Genomic DNA, 20792 nt, shown 5'->3' with positions numbered 1-20792 from the left:
TGTGGGTGTAAGCTTCTTGAGATAATCTTCAAACAATTAATCTTCGACTGCTAAATTGAAGGAAATTCCTTTATTCATTTCGCACTAAATATGCATCCAGGCTCTACCCGAATACGAAAAAAAAATGCAAAAGCACTTACCGAGTCACGATCCTTGTCTACAAACTACGAACATGATTAAATCGATTGGTGCGCAACGGATTATAAAATGCAAAGTAATTAGGTCCAAAACCCGATGTATTAATTGCCGTGTCAACAGATTTGAATTCAAATGTCTGACTGGTAGATTACTATTGTTTAGGCCGACGTTTCTTTCCACTTTCGGTTTAAAGGCCTTGTCAATCAAGAATAGGATATGTTCTTCCGCAAGTTTGTTTTTTTGGAAGACTTTTGAGTATTATGTGCCTTAAGAGGTAAAAAGTCCAATTAAAAGTTTGCATAAGAATCGGATGAAGGCGAAGATGTTGTCAAACTTAACAATAGCCTTGCCCACTGGAGGTCATTAACAAGAGTGCACGGAATTGATTACGCTCGAGTTCTGAATATTAAATCATGATAATTTATAAACAATACCGCATGTTGTGAACTTATGATCAGAACTTCACTGACAGGGATCTCGAGGACAGCCATTTATTCCCAAATTTCGTCACTTGAAGGATTAATTGTAAGTACTATCCAAAATTTGACTTCAAACTTCGGTTCTCTGAGCGAAGTTGAAAGACCAAAATCAGCGACGGTGACAAGTCTTACTCGGAATGGCTTCCTGTTTAGGTGATCTAGTTTCATTTATAGGTGATCTAGATTTTACTAACAAGTTACTGTGACCTAAATTAGGCCTTTCAAATTTTGATCAATATAAGATATTTTCGCGACACCGGTGGTTAGTGTGTGGTTGGCGGAGACGGTCTTCTTCAAGATGGGAAATGGAAATACAAAAGCCACTACTCTACGACAAGTAGTACTTGCAAACCAAAAATTCCGTCAGGCTTTGCAGCTTTGGGAAGACGACCGCTCCGAGAGAGAGCCATGGAGAACCATTCTCCGCAAAGCTCCATCGGTTGTTTACCGCAAACGGAAGGAGTTACTTCAAAACGAAGACGAAGAGTTGGTGGAGTATTTCAGCAACCTGCTTCAAGGAAAAATCAAACCAGATTCAAGATGGAGTCTTCCATCAAAAGAGATCGCTATATTTTTGAGCTCAACTTTCACGGACATGAGTACGGAAAGAGATTTACTAATGGAAGACGTGTATCCATATTTGCGAGAATTTTGTCGACGGCTTGGCTATAATTTTAGTGTAGCTGACATGCGGTGGGGAGTGCGTGACGAAATGACAGACGAGCATCAGGCGGTTGAAATTTGTGTGACAGAAGTTCAGCGATGCAGGTTTGAAACTCTTAATTAATTTTCACTATCAATTTGATAAATGATCATGAAGAATTATTTTAATTTTGCAATACGAGTGCTTAACAATTGTCGAAGATTCTGAAGGAAACGTTGCTTGGATACAACAAGATAAACAATGAGATGTGTCTGTAAGCGCTTTTCTCTTTTGTTTATTCTTTTCGATAAGGGAAAGATTAGTTTATAAACTAAACAAGGATTATATCCAAATAAGATTAAATCTTAGAAAATTAAGCTATACCTATCAGAAAACAACTGATGAACAATGTAACTCGATTTTGTCATTTGAGTTGATAATCTATTTGGCCATCTCAAAGGCATTCAGTAATAAATTAAGAGTTTAGCTTTAGAAATTCTCTACAATGGTCAATTATATTATCAACTCAGTTGATGAAACCGGATTATCTCATTATACCCCCTACCGACGCAGAACCACGGTTTCTTTAAAATTTGGTCTCTTTTATTCATTTGATAAACAGAATCCTGGTCAATTTTGGCCTGATGTCGGCGATGTTTCTGAGCAGGAGAGGATAAAAGCGTCTCTCGTTACAAGTCTTTGGTTTCTCAACAAATTTAAGAAAGCTAAAAAGAAAATCAATCCTGTCCGCTTGAAAAGTCCTTAAAATAGCGGGGGTATCTTCAAGGTGAATTAATTGAAGGCCATTTCTTACAGACTTGCTAATTTTCCAGTGCACTGAAATAACATGTAAAGCTTGAAACGCTGCTTGATCTATTTACAGTGATTGGACTAAGCCTTTTTTCCTTTATACGTTTAATTTCACTGTCGGTTTTCTTGTTCGAGTCTTCAGATTTTTCATGACGTAGTTTTTTCTTATCTTGGGAGAAAAGGGTCTGTCAGATGCAGCTTATAATACTTGCGGTATTTTGCACATACCAAGACGTTACGGGTTACTAACAAAAAACTGGAAAAGCAGCTGGTAGCTTTAGGTCATTGTTAATAACCCAGTCCGTCAAATACACGCAACAGTAAAACGAAAATTCTGTGGTATCTCTGTTACTATCACGCTCAACTGCATGGGAGAATTTCCGTTAGCGGAGCTCCATACCTAAGGATCCGAGGGTAAAGTAGATGGTGGTTGAGGAAATGAACGAAAAATATAAAGAAAGTAGAGAATTTAACGGAAGCGTTGCAACGGTGTAAACGTATACCTTAAATGGACTGTTTGAAGTTGGTGAGATTTGCGCATATGCTCTCTCTATCAAGAATTGGCGCCTTTTCTGCTGTACATGCGTATAAATTTTGGCTCTGCCTTCTCGTATTGTATATAGTTGTCTATTAATTCTGATGTGCTGTTCGTGATAAATTCTAGGAAGGAGTCCATAGGACCGTACATGGTTTGTATTATTGGTGACAAGTATGGCTACAGACCAATCCCAAGCAAGATTGATAAGGAAGTGTTTCAGATGCTTTTGAGCAGCGTCAAGAGTCAGCCAGGCAGCAAAAGCGCATCTGAACTGTTGGAAAAATGGTACAAACTGGATGAGAACAGTTTCCCTGCGGCTTATATTCTACTTCCTGTGTCAACGTATTACCCACACGCTTACAAGAATTCCGCTGGGGTAGATACGATGACGAAGGCAAGACAAGAAAGAAATCAGTGGTGGCAGAATCTGGTAACTATGAGAGAAGCTTTGAAAAAGGCTGCGAGTCAGATATACGTTACAGCTTTTCCCCTTTGCAACATGACAGAGGAAGATTTTAAAATATCAGTGACAGAGGAAGAAATTATGACTGGGATTAGAGGAGAAGACATGGATCCCAATTACATGTTCCTTTTTTTACGGTCACTCAATGGATTAGACGAAATTGATCCAAACAACAATGGTTTCGTCAATCGCTATGTAGACGTAGAGGAATGCGGACTTCAATCGCACTCCACAAATCGAAATGATGCAAAATGTTCGCTACAGAGGCTTAGAGATAGCTGTCAAGAATTTATGCCAAGTGCTAACATCTGCAGGTGAGAAAAATGAGTTGGTAGTCTATGACCATAGTGATAGGGATGTCCGAGAAACGTCTTCCTACGTATATGTCTCCATGCCAAGTTTAATGAGCCAATTTTTCTTTTGATCCCTCATAGATAAAGTGTTTTTTAAAAATGATAGACCCCCGAATAACCATGGAGTGCCGAGACCTATGGTTGCGATGATAACTACATGTAAAACACACATGAAGAGATCTTCTCGTGTACTGAAATTTAATGTACTGTACAGGTCACCGGTATTCACGGGATTACACATCAGTGCCAAACTAGTAATAGTAGAATAGTAGTAGTAATAATAGAAAGAAAGGTAACAGTGGAGATGTTAAAACATTAGTGCTTCGTTTTACAGATACAGCTTAACTTTACACGTTACGAAAGATGGTCATATAGACGTGAAAAAGAACAAAGAAGAAGTAAAGAGTTTCTGCGACAAGTTCTGTCAGTTAATGGTCGATGGCATCCAGGAAGGTGAATAATTGAAAACGTTTGTAATTACAGTCTAGCGTCAAGCGACTCACTGTCTTGTTCACTCACACATGCTCATATGAAGCGTACGGTATTTTGCATTGTCTAATTTTTATAATTGTGTAATTGAGTTAATCCCACTGTAAAACTCTTCTCTTACAGCTGTGGCTAAACATAAGGTGATTGATGACCCTTTGTATCTCGAAGTTCTTAACCACGCGACCATGGCAGAGAAAAGAACAGAGGCATTCGTTGGTAGGAAACATTTTCTTGAAAAGGTAACTGCATTGCCCAAAAGCCAACCTTAGCTTTCTAGATCCCCTCCTCTCCCCCCCCCCCCTCCCAGCACCTTTGCCTAATTAAAGCCTGCTCGTTCATCTCCTTAGATGGAAGGTTACCTAAAGATGGATAATGGTGGAAAGGTAGGCAACGATTTTCATAACAATTTTTTCAATCCCTTAAGCTAAAATCAAGGCCTAGTATTGTTTTATTTTACGCTAAGGTTTCGCAGTTGCCTCGTAGCACTCCATGAATTAGGGGGGACCTTGAGCACGAAGGACATAAACATCAAGGAAGATATCGATTTAAAATAAATTTTATATTTTTGGTTAGAACTACGCAAATCACTGGATATGTTTACAGTCTCTTATGGCGCCACACCTCAACTTCAGCATAACGTATGTGAGCAGCGTTGAGTTCCAAATGGAAATTTGCCGTCGGAGTTTCCGCTCTTGGTTCACACAGATTTTAGTGGTTTCGCGTTGTTGTTTTTAAGAGGAAGGCTAGGGAATGTAAAAAGTTTTATAATGCACGTGCTGAGCTACTTTTCTGGGCCCACTTGTATTACCATAGGGTCGGATAATGCTATCCAATGGATAAATTGTCATCCAGCGGATAAGTGATGGCAAAACAAAACGTGTGACATTATCCACTGGATAGAGACAGTTTTATCCAGTGGATAGTGTTATCCACCCTTCGAACCACCGGAGCCTGTAAATGAAATCTTTTGTTTCGCCACCTCCCCTTGCCGTCGCAATCCTACTATCAGTAGAGTAGAACGAGTTAGAATCGACCATTATTTCGTGTGTTTGAGACACTACTTACAAAATAAAACCCTTTTTATAGCCTTTTATTGTGCATGGTATTTCCGGATGTGGAAAAACGTCCCTTATGGCCAAAGTGTACGATATGTCCATTGAAAATTGGAGTGGAGTAGAGACTGGCAGGTAACAGTTCTGTAATACAATTAACAAAGGGAATACTTTGCAATATTAGCTTCTTATGTCGTATTATTTATAGTTTGATATTTCTAATGTATAGTGATTGTTTTCCAGAAGCGGATAAATTTCCGTTGTTGTCCCCGAAAACCTTTATTTTATTTGGACTTTTGTTTTGAAATGAAATTATTTAGGATAGGGTATATTAACTATGCAAGTATCCCTATTGCATTTGTTATGCTGCAAAGATCTGGTATTTTTACTTTTACTTTGGTTGGTTACTTTTTTTATCCAAAACAAAGAAGCTGGGACCTTATAACCTGTTCCCGACAGCATTCAAAGGTTATTGTGTCTCACTTCGCAAAAACCCACATATTTCTTTCTTTTTTTTTTTTTACCTTCTTATTGTAAGATTGCAAAAGTTTAAGTATGCATAGTTTATTTAATTTTGTAGGCCATTTCATTTCATACGATTCATTGGCACTTCACCCTTTTCGTCTGATGTAAGATCTCTGTTGAGGAGCCTGTGTCAGCAGGTATGTTTTCAATGATCGCAGGTTTGCTCGGATGGCATTAGTCAAACAGATACCTCTAATCTGTACCGGTGCAATAAGGTCGTCTGGCTGGTGCTATTAAAAATGACCTCACAGAGCACTTGTGTGACGGAGTATCCTAAGGAATCCTGAAATACCTTAGTTTTCATACGAGGCGAGGAAGCCTGTTCCAGGCGTTCAGGTAGTGAAACGAAGGGTGATGGAACACGGCACTGTGGTAGCGGAGAACTTACAAAACACAGAAGGTTTAGGTCGGGCGGTCGTTACTTCTACGCCTAGAACAAGCTACTAAGAAGACGAAAATGTAAAACCAATCCTTCCTTGGTAATTTTTGCTCTCCTTCGCTTGAACTACTTACTTATATGATCTTTAAGAGATCTGTAGATGCTTCTGATGATAAATGGTGCACAGTTTTCTCTGATTAAACGATGGGATTTCTAAGGTTTTGCGCTCTGAATCAATTATATCCCCATCACTATGAATTTCCGTTGCAATTGCAGATGTGTTTGGTATTGAACGATACATCAACAGTTATTACGGACAACTGTGAGCGACTGGTGGCAACATTTCGCTCTCTTCTCCAGAGAGCCACACCAGAGAATCCGATAGGTAATACATACCATTCGTTGTATATTTACTTTTCCTTGGCGGCAGTCATTATTTATCACCTGAGGGTGGAAAGAGAGGATTTCTGGGGGTAATCACATAGTTCTCAGAGGGATCGGCGTGGGATCAGACATCGCCAACAGGGTATAGAAGGTGGACTATAGAGACTTGACTTGTAATTAGCTGCCACATAGGGGGGAAATTAGTAACAATGACTGGAAATATATGAAAATCATATACGTGCACTGCAGTGAAGAAATGAGATATAAGCGATCCTCGCAGCTATGAACACTACTGAACTGGTAGTTGAAATGAGACCTGAAAAAAATTCAGGCCCGTACGGGATTTGAACCAAGTAGTGAATAATGACTTCGATCCTCACAGCTACGAAAGCTACACTAGTTTAGTATTACATGTTCATAGTTGTGAGGATCGGTTATATCTCATTTCTTCACCGCAGTGCACACATAAGATTTTCATATATTTCCAATCATTATTCACCACTTGGAGGTTTATTTGGATCCGACGTTATGACCAGCTCCCAGTTGGCTCGTTAGCTCAGCTGTTGGAAGAACGCTGCACCGGTATTGCAGAGCTCATGGGTTCAAATCCCGTACGGGCCTGAATTTTTTCAGGTCTCATTTCAGCTACTAGTTTAGTAGTGTTCATAGCTGCGAGGATCGCGTACATCTCATTTCTTCACCGCAGTGCAGACATATGATTTTCATATATTTCCAGTCATTATTCACCACTTGGAAGGTTTCTTTGGGTCCGACATTATGACTAGCACCCAGCTGGCTTGTTAGCTCAGTTGGTAAAGCGCTGCACAGGTATCGCAGAAGTCATGGGGTTCAAATTCCGTACGGGCCTGAATTTTTTTAAGGTCCCATTTCAACTACTAGTTCAGTAGTGTTCATAGCTGCGAGAATCACTCGTATCTCAAATCAGTAACAATTTGATTGTGACACATTCGAAATCCTCAAACCACAACCATTTCCCCCTCCCTAGGCAAAAACAATGAACGGAGCTTGCTAATAGTATGAGTAGGCATGAATTAAGCTTAATAACAATTAGATTACGTGACAGTACCCATTTAATCCAAACTCAAATTTTTCAGTTTTATTTCTCGACTCACTGGACCAGTTGTCAGACCAAGATGATGGACGTGCATTAAGATGGCTTCCCACGAGCTTGCCAAAAAATGTCCACATTGTGGTGAGCACCCTTCCCAATACAGGAGGGTGCCTTGCTGTACTAAAAACCAAACTGAAACCAGAGAGCAATGCTGAATTTTATCTTGAGGTAAGTTTTTTGTCGCTTATTCCTGCTCTGATACTTTGCATATGATATGAACTTGTACATGAAATAATTGCGTTCCGCGGTAGTAGTCACCTTAGGGCAGTTATAAAGTGAAGTGAATTATTAATTTTCTGCGACGCATAGAATAATCTTCAGCTCTGGTAAAGCAGCCAAATATCAGCTAAGTGAACTAGAAAACAATGACAGGTAGAAAAAAAATAAATAAAGAAGGAAAGTGGATGGTCAAGAATGCAAAACAGTTATTACTGATCACGTCCAGCGAATGAAATTCGGCGTCGAAATTTTAAAGATATACAAGCTGTAATCTTGTTCCCTTCGATCCTTGATGGCCAAGCTATCTAGATTTCTCAATGATCATATCATCTTTTACTGTAGTGACTCCATGAATAAGCTTACCGTAAATGTTACACAATCCACAACTTATTGTTTTTGGTTTCGCATACTCTTTACTTTTTGCGAAGGTTTCATGCTTGGAATCGAGTGATGCTGAAAGCATTCTGGATATGAGATTAGAAAAAGAGAAAAGGTATGCTTTCACTTTTAAGTGGTTCTTAACCCATCGTTGGAAAGTTTGTTTCTTCCCTAATTTGTAGAACAAAACGTATATAGCACTGACTCTACCCATAGGCTAAATGTTTATCACCTTAGCTCCGAAATCATGGATGATGTTTAAAGTGCTTTGAAGATCCGAAACCTAGTCTGAGTGGTCGATTTCGTTTTTCTATCCAAAAATGTATTCATACAGAACCAGATATGTAGGCAGTGATCATCATTTTTTTGGGCAGACTGACAACCCTCTTGTCGTATTTCATTTCGTTCAGGTCCAGTATACTTCTACTATACTATGTAGAAAATGCAATGTAATGTGCATGTACAGACGCACCATAGGCCATCCTCAATGATATCATTGATTGGTTTGATAATCAAACTTTGCAGGAGACTCACAGCACAGCAAAGATCTCAAGTATTAGAAACCTGCTCCAAGCCAACGGCACTTTACATGAAACTAGCTTGTGATACAGCTCTTCGTTGGAAATCGTTCACTGAAAACACTCACAACGAATTAAGACCGACTGCGACGGAGCTGATCATACAGCTTTTTGAACGGTTCGTAAGTTTAAATTTTTTAATAGAAAATAAAATATTTGTAATATTATAATAAATATATTTGTAATACTGTATCCTCAATCATGGTGAATAACTTGTAATGGAATCTACATTCACAAACGTAAGGCCCAAGGATCTATTGGGAGCTTGTTCAAGACCTGCAAGTCAGATTTACTAGAAGACCGCTCACTTTACAACTTTGAATCAATAACTTGCTTCAATATAGCATATTTCCTACATTGTCATTTTATCTTGTAGCTCGTGAGATCAACTTTCTTCGTGCATTATAACAATCATACGATAATACTCTCAACTATCTCATAAAACTATCAAATTTCCATCAAAAATGTAATAAAACAGCTAATGCGTAATTTTCGTAAAATCCTCTTGAAAAGGGCCCATACAATTGTACCTCTGCATCGAAAGTCCGACAGTTTTAAGATGTATCTTTTTAAGTTCCTCTCTGAGCAGAAACAGTTTGCATGAGCAATGATTTAAACTTAACAGTGCCACGTACCATAAACTTATCCTGAAAGGAGATGTTTAAGGCCCCTCGCTACCTTTAATTCTATTGAGAAATGTCTTGTCGCTATCGTTATATATAAAATTTTTTGTGTTTCAGCTTGATCACAGAGCATGGGGAAAAGTTCGTCCGTAGGGCTTTAGGTTATATTACAGCTTCTAAAACGGGTCTTTCGAAGTCAGAACTTGAAGATATCTTATCATGCGACGATATCGTTCTGGCCGATGAGGTTTTTAAATACCACGTGCCACCAATCAGAAGGCTGCCTCCTCTACTGTGGACTCGACTCCGCAATGACTTAGGTAAGAGGTTTGTTACAAAGAAAAGAGAAAAGCCAAACGCAAAACATGAATGTTTACAGTGGAATTTGAGTCCAAAAATTTACAATACCAAGACTTAACTAGTCATCAAAGGCAGTTTTCAAGAATAGCAGCGCCAGTCATAAATGATCACCGACTTCAATATGTAAGAAAGTTATTTGGCATGCCTACCTTCACCAGGAGATCGGCAACCCACCACTCAAGATAATAGTAATTGTAATTCCTCTCTAGTAAGTAAAAAAAACTAATCTAGCGTGCCAAGACGTTTCCCGCTCATTGTAGATTTTCTAACAATTGGAACTTACTAAAGTCAGTGTGGCCTCCTGTGCAGTATTAAAGTAGTAAAGGAATGACTACCTAAAGCTCGCGCAGCCTAGATTGTAAAAACTTGAAGGGTAAGAAACTGAAGAAACTTATCGAGCTATAATTGTTATTTTTAATAACGATTGATACTTTTCTGGTGCTTGCGTCCTTCAGGCAGTTATCTGGTGAAAGTAGCAGCTGACGGTCACGTGGTATACAAGTGGTATCACAGATTGTTTCTGGAGGCAGCAAGAAATTATTTCTTGAGTGACAAGCCTTTTACAGACTCGCTTCACAGGGATTTAGCAAATTACTTCAATGGCAGGTATGCAAAATAATAGAACTCAGACGTTGATGTGTTACCAGCGTGTCCAGTGAAAATATGGTTCAGGCATTCTCATTGTGACACAATCAATAAGAGTAAGTGTTTAAGAAAATCCCTGAACACCGTGCGATTTATAGCTGAGAAAAAAGTACGACGGGCTGAGCTGGTTTATGAATTTAAGACAGTCGTTGCCGTTTTAGTGGTAACTAGAACCAGGTAAGAGCGGAGTGAAAATGCCGAGGTAGGGCACTAGATTCAATTGGCATATTTTAAACCAGATTTTTTGTAATAAGGATAAAAAATTTTGCCATGGTCCTTCTTGAACAGCCAAGCCTATCACTAGTGTCCTATAGTAGGTAATAATCGGAAGGTCGTTGGTTCGATTCCTATTGTGAGCACTCGGATTTCTTTTTATCCGGGTATGTCTTTATCATTCACAATAACAATATTTTTCCCATAATCAATGTTCTCACTAGCGCCTCTTCACATGTAATTGACCCTTCTAAGAATCAAAGCTGAGAAACACTTTGAATAAATAGACACAGCATTCCATTGATCGTGCTCTGTCTAAGACACTTTACCCTGGAGGGTGATTCAATCATTTTCTACGTTAAGGTGGGCGCGGGAAGCCAAGCCATATACAGACAAAGATGGAACAATACGAAGTGCGTTTAGAATGGTGTCAGATCAGCCACTGGTATTAAGTAATGAAGACTCAGAAAGTAGAATGGATTCCGAAGACGAAGAGACTGGACCAAGATACAACTTGCGCAAGCTAAGCGAGTTACCTTACCATTTGATCAGATGTGACATGTGGTATGAATTTGTGGAGGTCTGTTGCCCATTAGTATCCTTTATCTTTCCAAATCACGCTTTTATTTCCACGCAAACCTTTTTTCACTTTTCATACATGCTGAATCGAAAGAAGCAATTCATGCAAACCTGAGGTTTGCAGAACATAGGAGACCCTCGTAATTATATGTTTCTCAAAGAAAGGTCGCACTTGACAATATGTAGGTTATTGCCGTTCCTATTTGTTGCCTTGCCAGTCAATAAGGGCTCTATCTGCTATAATTCTAACAATTTGCTTTTCTTTTTTGACAATTCCACCAAACTTATGGCTACAAACCTTCGCGTTAACGACCAGGTAATGCTGATTAATCAACACTCTTAAGAATAGAGACGCAATCTAAGGGATTGTTATTATCTTCAAGATTGTGTGTCAGATTCCATGGCTGATGGCAAAGTGTAAGGCCGGCAAAGCATTCGAACTGACCCTTGAACTCTCTGAGGTAGGTTTTCCTGAAAGAAAAAGCTGGTAACTCTCGCTTTCAGATTTCTGAATTGTTAAATTCCTCTGATTTTAGAGATACTTAGGCGTGAAATCAGTGATTTTTAATGAATTTTATACCGTGAATGGTTTGACCAATCACGACCGACCTACGCCACTTGTGTCTTACAGCTAATAACATAAAGGCAAAACTGACCAATCAGTTTATATGAACCGGACGTAGAACATTCGTCTGACAACGACTATTCACTTGACTCTGATGGTGACTTCCGCTCAGGTTGTCGAACGTCAGTCACCACTACCGACAAATGTCCGTCTCGGGACTACGCTCACCCGGAAGATCAGACTATACCATCACGAATTTTATACCATTGCTTTACTTATATTCGATATGACTTCGGCCTCTGTTCGTTAATTTCAACCGCTCCTCTTGGGACAATACAATACTCTGTATTTAAAGCAATACCTGTTTTGTTGTTGTTACTGAGCTGCTTATTAAGTCTAAGTGGTCAGTGGTCTACTAGATTATCGCGTTTGCATTGACGTCATCTTTGAACATCTTTCTTTACATCCCTCATTTCCAGGCATCTTTGAAGTGCAGCAATGACAACTCAGTCATAATAGAGGACGTATACGGTTGCATTCGAGCCAATGCTCAACAGCTGAGTCAGTTCCCCGAGCTTGTACCACAGCTTTGCCTCAATGAACCTGATATTTCATATTGTGCTACTATGGCCAAGGTTAGATACACCACTATTTACATGCTGTATAGTAGAATTCTACGCTCAGCAACAGTGGTGTTGGTTGTACAAGATGTACAACCACAAAAGAAAAAAAGCTGACAGCAGAAGATGACCTGCGTTAGAATATCATATGGATATGATTAAAACGAGATGTTTTCTAAAAATCCTGCTAATTTCTGAATTATTAGATTAATGTCGGTATCTTAGTCGCTGCGCACTCACCCTTTCCCTAACCTGAAATGAATGAACCTTAGCTTGTTATCAGAAAAAGATTATAAACAGTTTATCATCTCTTGGTTATCAGTTGATTGTTGTGGGACCGGGGGAGGTATAGGTGCACAATTGCTTAGATACTGACATAGATCGGTGTCATCTGTAATAAGAGGTGCCCAAGGTTAAATGGCGACCATCAAATAAACATTGAATCAGGGATAATTTAAAAAAATGTGAAATTTTCCTCTGTTTTTGATTGATTTTCTCCTCTTAACCAAGAAATATTTGGAAACAACCAACAAAGCTGAAGGCGCCAAGATCACTCTTTGGAGAGATTTAACGAAGATGGAGTCTCGTAAGATCAACGTAGCATCATTTAAGCATCCAGCTGGAGTCAGGAAATGTGTTTTCTCAAAAGGCTGCAAATATCTGGCCACGTACGCTACAGATGGTGTGTTGCGTGTATTTATGGTTAGTATCGAGTTTGAATTTAGGGCTTGATCTGAGCATGAGGCATAAATATGACAATAAAAGATCAATAATGTAATAGTTAAATGCTATGATGCTGTGTAAATGGAAATAATGTAGAGCGATCCAACAGATTTTCGCTGTAAAATTTTCTGCAAGGTTCCTCCTTTCCCCTATGAAACTCATCTATAGCCTAAACAGCTTCGTTTTGGTCAATTGAGTTTTTAACATGCTTTCATAAGATATTTCCTTTGTTTTGGTTTGATGTAAATCATAGACAAGCCTTTTACATCCTTTCTCTTTAGGTCGCAAGTGGCTATACCGTCATGACGAAGCATTGTGAATGTCACGTGATATCATTTCCTGCCAGCATAGACCAGTGCCACTGGGTTGCAATTGCTGGTTCACACTCTATTGTCCGTTACGGCCTGGGCACTGGTGGCCAACATGAAGGTATAGTATTTACAACTCTTACTTACCCTTACATGATACTGCCCCAATATCTCCTTACGAGGCAGCTAGGAAAACGGGCCAGCTAATACGGCAAATTTGCTGATACAACCTCTACATAAACAGGAACTTTAAATTAGGGTCTCTAATATTCCAATTGCAATGGGCTGTGTATCATAAAACTTTTTATGGTAGCAGGACTATAGAAGACTCAGTTTTAGCAATTCCTACACTTCAACGTTTATATATTGATTTAAATATTCATTTAGTCATCGACATGCGCATCATTGATTTTATCTACAATTATTTTAACTAGGGACAACTCTACAGGAGATAAACGTTGACTGCGAAATTGACGATAAAGCGAGCATTGTCAGTACCAAGAAAGGCAAGGCTTGGGAGGTAAAATGACTGAGAAGATATTAACAGGGATCGATGAACGCTCGTTATTCTCTTTCCCGTAACCGTTATGTTTTTTGTTTTTTTACTATTTTCAAAAAAATATTTTTTTTTTAACTCAGTTGTTCATAAAACTGGATAACTATGTCTTTATGGTAGATATTTCTGGCAACATCACATGGAAAACTACGTTCCTATAGCACTTCAACTTCCTCTAATGGACAGCCTGTTATGAAAGAGGAACTCCCGGTGAGTATTAACGAGCCTTTGTTTGAACATTTTGGTTGATTTCAAAAGATAGTAAAATGGATCGAGCTCTTATACGTTTATCTCACTCAAACACAATCCTTGATGAGAAATGTTATCGTAAACGACTATTTCCATCAAGGATTCTCACAAAACATACATTCTCTCGAAAAAATATCCAAAAAAACAGTCTGGTAGGACTAGCAAAGTAAGTTTGGTTATCGTTGATCAAACCTGCCCTCTGAGCTATTTTAAATGATCTTCTAAGACGCTTGTAAAAAATTTCAAAAGGGTTTATACCTCTAGCTAACAGTTTCAACATCTATAGGTTTCTTTAAAACCGCTGCTTAGGTTAGGTTCAAGTAATAACAGAAACGTTTCTTTCTAATTTTTTGCAGAGGAGGCCAAAGGTTCTAACGATTTCTCCTGACGGTAACTCACTAGCTTTTGGATCGGACAAAATGTATTTGTGGAGCCCGAAAACTCATAAGGTTCGCTATCAAATGACTTCAGTCTCGCAATTCTTGAATTAAAAGCGGAAAAAGAACACTTCAGTCTTTTTTTTTTTAAATGAGCATGAATGTATTTTCTTTTATTTCGACAAGGATGTGAGAGTCTTCGAAACTGGTAAGAAGACTGCTCCTAAAATGGATGGTGCCACCATAAGTTTTTCGAGGAAGGGTGCAAAATTAGGAGCAGTGTTGTCAAATGGAACCTACATATGGAATATTCAAAGTGGTGAGTGGTGTCGCTCATTATCATATATCATAAAGTGATTGGAACGGTTTAAAAGAAAACGGCAAGGAGGGACTGGTAAGGGGAAAAACAATCAACCTGAAGTGATACCCGAAGGAAAGGGGACGTAACTGGGATTTTTCAAAGGAGTAAAGAGGAGGGTGTGGGAGGGGGGTGGGGTAGGAGGAGTCAAACCTTGTCACAACCGGTCTACCTATTCTATTGTCTTGATGTTATCTATGGTTTGTTTCTCTTAAAGTTAAAGGTCTCCAGATTTGAGCTTTTTTCGCCATCTGAATCATAAGTGCATTGTGATCAAAAAGAATTATGTAAGTTCCTTGTATTCTAAAAGCTTACTTATATTACAGCAAAACTCCTGAAGACACTCGCCATGAACTGTTTGGGTGTCGAGTTTGTCGTGTTTTCTCCAGACTTCGGCCACATTGCTACTCAGGACCTCAAAGACAAGGAACATCTCCAGGTATGATTCATCTAGAAATACTGACTCTTCTGTGGCCATTGTTGACGGGAAGAGATAAGATCTTCTATCATTTTTCTATTCATCTTTACATTCTGTCAAAATTTAAACCTAGTGATTGCTTTGCTCACCATGTTGGTCCTTTTAGCCATGTTGTAGAGAATCGAAGCACGGAATCCGAGGTCCAAGGTTCGATTTCTCTTAGGGAATCAGATTTTCTTCTTTGTTCTAGCTATACACGTGTCAGGACATAAAACATTTTACCATATTTCATTCTCATTGAAGGTATTATGCATGGCACCCAAACCGTATGATAAAAGTCCGGAGTGGGAAACACTGACTGGCCACTCGGGTGAAATTCGAACCTGCTGTATCGGGAACAGAGAAAGCGGTCATCCCTTGATTGCAACAGCCTCAGATGACAGCACCGTTCAGCTGTGGGATACGAGAAACATGCCCTCGCCCAGAGTAGTCAAATTACCGGTAAGTTGATTAGTTTAACCGAGTCGGTTGCCCACAAGTAGAAAATAGGTTTGCAACAATGCAAGCTAAAATAAAATAGTGTATGTAGGTTTTAATAAATGAGAACATATGTACTTCCTCAATTCTACGATCTGAAGATTTATGCAGCGAATTAGATGAAACGATCAGAGTAACTGAGACAAGCAAAGACATGGGTCATATCGTTTGCCAATATATATATATATATATATATATATATATATATATATATATATAACTGCAGACAGTACTGTTTCGGCCTTCTGGGCCTCATCAGTGCAGTGCTGATGCTAGGATGGAGGAAAGACTATATAGCCACTTCAAATGATCTCACATATGTGGGATCATCTAAGCCATGCCAGAGTGCTCAAACTAGAAAAACTAGTGAGCATGCATAATGCTAGCAGCAATGACTCATCCTAGTAGAGTGCTCAATTTGGACATGAAAGCAAAGCTTTGTATGCCAAAGAGCTATATCTAACTGCAGACAGTACTGTTTCGGCCTTCTGGACCTCATCAGTGCAGTGCTGATGCTAGGATGGAGGAAAGACTATATAGCCACCTCAAATGATCTCACATATGTGGGATCATTTAAGCCATGCCAGAGTGCTCAAACTAGAAAAACTAGTGAGCATGCATATATATATATATATATATATATATATATATATATATATATATATTATTGTAACGTAAAGTCAACTCTAGCTTTGCACGTAATAAACATACTTACCTCTTTAATTGACACTGGTGAAGATTTTTGTTGTTAGACAAGTCTAAGTGTTTCTGACCGGCATGTTTGAAATCCTTTTCCGATTTTGCCTTCTTCAGAATCACAACAGTCCCGTTCAAGTGTGTACGTTTTCCAACGACAGCAGATTAGCAGTAAGTTGTTCCTTGACTGAGACATGGGTTTGGCAGGCACAGTCACCTGTACACCGACTGCATCGGTTACACCCTGCCTCTGACAACGGAGGTAAAACTTCAATTGTTATGTGGTTCCCTTTCCCCTAAATCAAAACTATAACAGCATTTTTCAACGTAATTGATTATCACCAGCCTCATTTGAGCACTAATAGGACAGTGTAGGCGTCATGCTTTTAATTGGGCAGATAAAACACCTCATGTCTGTGTAAGTGGATAGCAAGCGTCATGAACGTTCGCTGTTCTCGTTCATTTCGCTGAGTTATCTTTTTTATAAACTTGTAACTGACATCTAGTTTCTTTATTCAAATTTTACATAGTTTGATTAAAGTCCGATTAAGTAAGTCCGATTTTGTCAACCACTCGCATTACTACAGACCGAATTGGACTCCACTCATTCCTATACCATCATTAATAGAAAAAATAATTTCTTATTGGCTGAAAATACTGGAAATTTGTTTAATAGGGATGACGTTTAGATACTCTTGCTACATTCAGTAGACTTTAAATGATAAAAATGTTTCACTTAAACCTTACTGTGCTGAGCACCTATAGGTAAAGTTTTTGCAAAGGATTTACCTGCATCACTTGGCTTCTTAATTTCTTTTCATGCGTTGTATTATACCACCTGTAATAACGACCCATGGTATTCTCTCTTGCAAAACTTTCCTTGCAGCCAGTGGCACCTGCCCCTGTTTCTCTGAAGACACCTCATTCGTATCAGTGTTTGTTGAGACTGGCGTGGATGTGTGGCATCTGAAGTCAGGCGTTGACCCTCATGGATCTGACAGGAGTCTTCTCATGGGAGCGCACAGGTGATCTTTACTTTTTTTCGCGATGGACAGCTGAATGACTGGGTTAGCTGATTATCGGTCTGCTGATTGATTAAATGATCAGATGATTGGCTAATTAACTGATTTGTAGGTCGACATACTTAAATGATGACGAGCTAAACGATTGGTAGACTGTAGCATAGGAGACTGATAGATTAAAGGACGGACTATCGAGCCAACGGTCATACCTACGGACATATTAACGGACTGGCTGACTGACTGACTGACTGACTATCTGTCTTTCTGTCTGACTAACTAACCGACTGGCAGACTGATCGACCGACTGGCTCCTCTATCTGACAAACAGACATGACTACCTTACAAAGTAACGTAACTGATCATGGGACTAAAAAAACTGGCCGTCTGACTGACAGACAGAGACCCACGACTGCTTTAGTGACCCCTCGACTGACTACACAGTTGGAAGACTGAGTAAGTGATTGAATAATTCTTTTTGCATTTGATATCAGAACTCTCACTTTTCTAACTGTTCGACACCTCTTCACTAAATTCACATCTGATGGCTTGTACACCTGCCTGTTCACGGAGAGTGAGCCAGAAACTGTGAGACTCTATCTCGCTATCAATAAATACAGTTTAGAGAAATGGGCAAAACATGAGCTCAAAGATCCACCGCCAAAGGATCTGAATGAAAGGGAAGCATTTGAACAGAGATTTTCGGTGGACAGTGGAAGTCAGGTAATTTATGTTTGTGATTGTTGGAATGTTCGTGACAATTTACGGGATATTTTAGACAGTCATACATTTGAAAATAGTAGGCTTTGGCATCTAATAATGTTCTTGATCATGTTAGACTAGATTATCAGCGCCACACGTTATTTCGGACATAAGAGACGCAACAAGGGAAGATGCCACATTTCGGCAATCCTTTCATTCTCTGTCAAGGCTCTTAATGCTTATTTCTTTGTTGTACTTTTAACCTGCGATTAAAAATGGGTTGATCAGGAATAGCAGTGTTACTTCCAACCAGGGTGTCTGTTAATCTAGCCTTCACCGATTATCTTAGAAGCAAAAGACAACATTTCTTAATCAATCTGGACCGAAATGTCACAGCATAAACTTAGACCTTGCTCTTAGAATAAAACAAGCTGATAATTTCCTTAACCTCTTTTTCCCCATGGAATCTCCGCTTCTCTTAATAATCCCTTGTTTCTCCATACTAGTTTCTGAGATGGCATATAATTGTTGCGGTTCTGTCTCGAACTAAAATCGAGTAGATTAATCGCAGCAATATTGTCTCCTTAAATTCCACAAACAGATCACAGAAGCAGCCATTTCAAACGCATGTGGCAGACTTGTGGCTATAAGTGTACCAAGACAAAGTAGTTCTCAGGATTGGATGAAAGGACCTACTGAGGTTCACTTGTGGGACCTAAACAACCACACTAACTGGAAAGTCCAAATATCCTTACATCCCACCATCATTCGCCGGGTGAAAGTTGGTTGCGAATACCTGGTGACATTTGTTCAGTGTCGTAACAGTGTAACTGCTTCTCGAAAAGTTAGGAGCGGCAGGAAAAAGAGGAGATCTTCCTACAGTATTTCGTCCGTCGCTGATGAAGGTATTTTTCACGTCATAGATAGAGAAGGATTGACGGTTCAGACATTTCAGATTCCTGGGCAATTTTCTGGCTTGAGCGTGGTTAATGGTGAATCTTGTCTGCGAAAGATATCAGAGGAACTTTTGACTTACAGTTTACAAGAGGGTGTTGTTAAAGCGCAAGAGGTCAGATCTAATAAAGTAAAGGGAACCTTCACAGTCAACAACACGGAAATAACTGCCGTGAACATCTCGTCAAAGGGAAAATCTGCTGTTGTGGGCTGCGCAAATGGAAATGTGCACATTATCGAGATGATTTAGAGGAATATACAACACCTTCAACCTTTTTGTTTTTCAACTAATCCAACACCATTGTTTTCTCGTATTTCATTGCGCAATATACTTTAAACTAACTTTTAACAATTATTCGCCGAAGTGGAGGTAAATAGTGGTGGATACTTTCCGAGGTGCGAATAACTGTTTTGGTATAAACCATACAGGAACCAAAACAATCAGTACATTTCTTTCAAATAGCAAAAAATTATTGGAAATTAATGATTGACGCGCGAGATTGTCTCTTTGGCTGCTCGGAGGTGAATAGTACTTGCTAATCTCTTCCGAAACAGCCAATCAGCGCGCTCGAATAACACTACTCACCTGTGTGGTAATTTCTAAACGATGAACGAGGTGTCTTATTGACACGATAATCGTCATCACAGAGTTCAAAATGTTGTGGACGCACGAGGCGCAGCAGTCCACGCTAACCCACTCTCAATTAGTTTTTATTTTTTTATTATTTTATTACAATATCGAGGTCAAATAAAAGGATTCTCCTAGCGCATGACCAACCTCGTGACACGGTGACGTGACAGCGTTGTCTGTGCTCTTATCGACAACGGCAAATTGGCCAATCAGATTGTGACATTACTGTAACTATGATAAACATAATAATATATTCACAGTATTTAACTGATTTATTTCGTTGCAACCATGAGTTCTAGATCGTAGCGCGCTGATGTTAACCTATAAAACAAAAGCGCATAATTTTCGTGTCGAATTATTCATTTGTAAGTATCGACCGGAGTCCCGGATCAAATAACACAAAAGAGACAAAAACGATTACAGGAAACAAAAACAGAATTAAATTCTCTCTTAATCCTTACGAATGTTCTCTAGTTTTGATTCAACTAAAGCAGTAATTGGTATCATTGCACTTGGTCGGAATCATTGTTTGTTGCGGATAAGACATAGGGTAAAATGTGGACTGGACTATTTTTTGGACTATTTTTTGACCGTTTTTTGGACCCTTTTTTGGACCATGGGGAAGCACACCATAAGTACTCAGAGAGGGCATAATGTTTGTTTTGAAAAAGACAAGAAGACAGATAGGACACCATGTTTGTTTAAGAGATGTGATGAGCCAAACTCACCCCATTTATGCTTGTGCTGGCAATAATCACGCACGTCATTTGATCAGTTCTCAGTGCATTTTGCTGCAGCTGAAAGCAAGGGCTTTTAAAGTAACACTTGAAAAAAAAAACTTGATGGGTGGAAAGTCTCGCGCGTATGGAATAGTTTGGTCTATAATTTTTGGAAAATCACGCAAATTTAAATGACAGTTCTCTCTTTGCAAAGCGGCTGTTTTCATCATTCAAAGTTTCATCCTCATTTTCTCATACTCAATTCCCGATGAAGTACGGGATTTTTATAGTATAATTTTCTTCGTGTTTTCCCCCCTTAGATGAGACTTTTCGTGTACCACGCGGAGAGCATAGCAAGTCAATTTTTTTATAGATCTGTG

At 39.1% G+C, this 20792-nt stretch overlaps 1 protein-coding gene across 2 annotated transcripts; it reads left to right on the top strand.

Annotated features, from left to right (window-relative positions):
* The first annotated feature begins 532 nt into the window (after positions 1-532).
* LOC113678210 (telomerase protein component 1-like) lies at positions 533-20150 on the top strand. Of its 2 annotated transcripts, XM_089180372.1 has the most exons (29): positions 533-663; positions 860-1385; positions 2735-3385; positions 3759-3877; positions 4037-4152; positions 4261-4296; positions 5000-5100; positions 5546-5627; positions 6146-6254; positions 7369-7553; positions 8033-8097; positions 8508-8678; positions 9301-9503; positions 9999-10149; positions 10765-10981; positions 11364-11441; positions 12025-12180; positions 12676-12867; positions 13170-13317; positions 13631-13716; positions 13873-13962; positions 14358-14450; positions 14565-14697; positions 15063-15175; positions 15458-15655; positions 16505-16649; positions 17274-17412; positions 17901-18129; positions 18710-20150. In XM_089180372.1, exons 2-29 carry the CDS (start codon positions 916-918, stop codon positions 19310-19312), a joined length of 5079 nt encoding a protein of 1692 aa, XP_089036498.1. In that variant the 5' UTR covers positions 533-663; positions 860-915; the 3' UTR covers positions 19313-20150. The 2 variants fall into 2 exon arrangements, with proteins under 2 accessions (XP_089036498.1, XP_089036497.1); XM_089180371.1 differs by having other exon boundaries at positions 533-1385.
* The last annotated feature ends 642 nt before the right edge of the window (positions 20151-20792 follow it).

The sequence above is a fragment of the Pocillopora damicornis genome, chromosome 8 (assembly GCF_964200805.1).
Source record: "Pocillopora damicornis chromosome 8, jaPocDami1.2, whole genome shotgun sequence".
Classification (NCBI taxonomy): Eukaryota; Metazoa; Cnidaria; class Anthozoa; order Scleractinia; family Pocilloporidae; genus Pocillopora; species Pocillopora damicornis.
The sequence above is the reverse complement of the archived record's forward strand: the minus strand, read 5'-3'. Positions and strand labels throughout refer to the sequence as shown.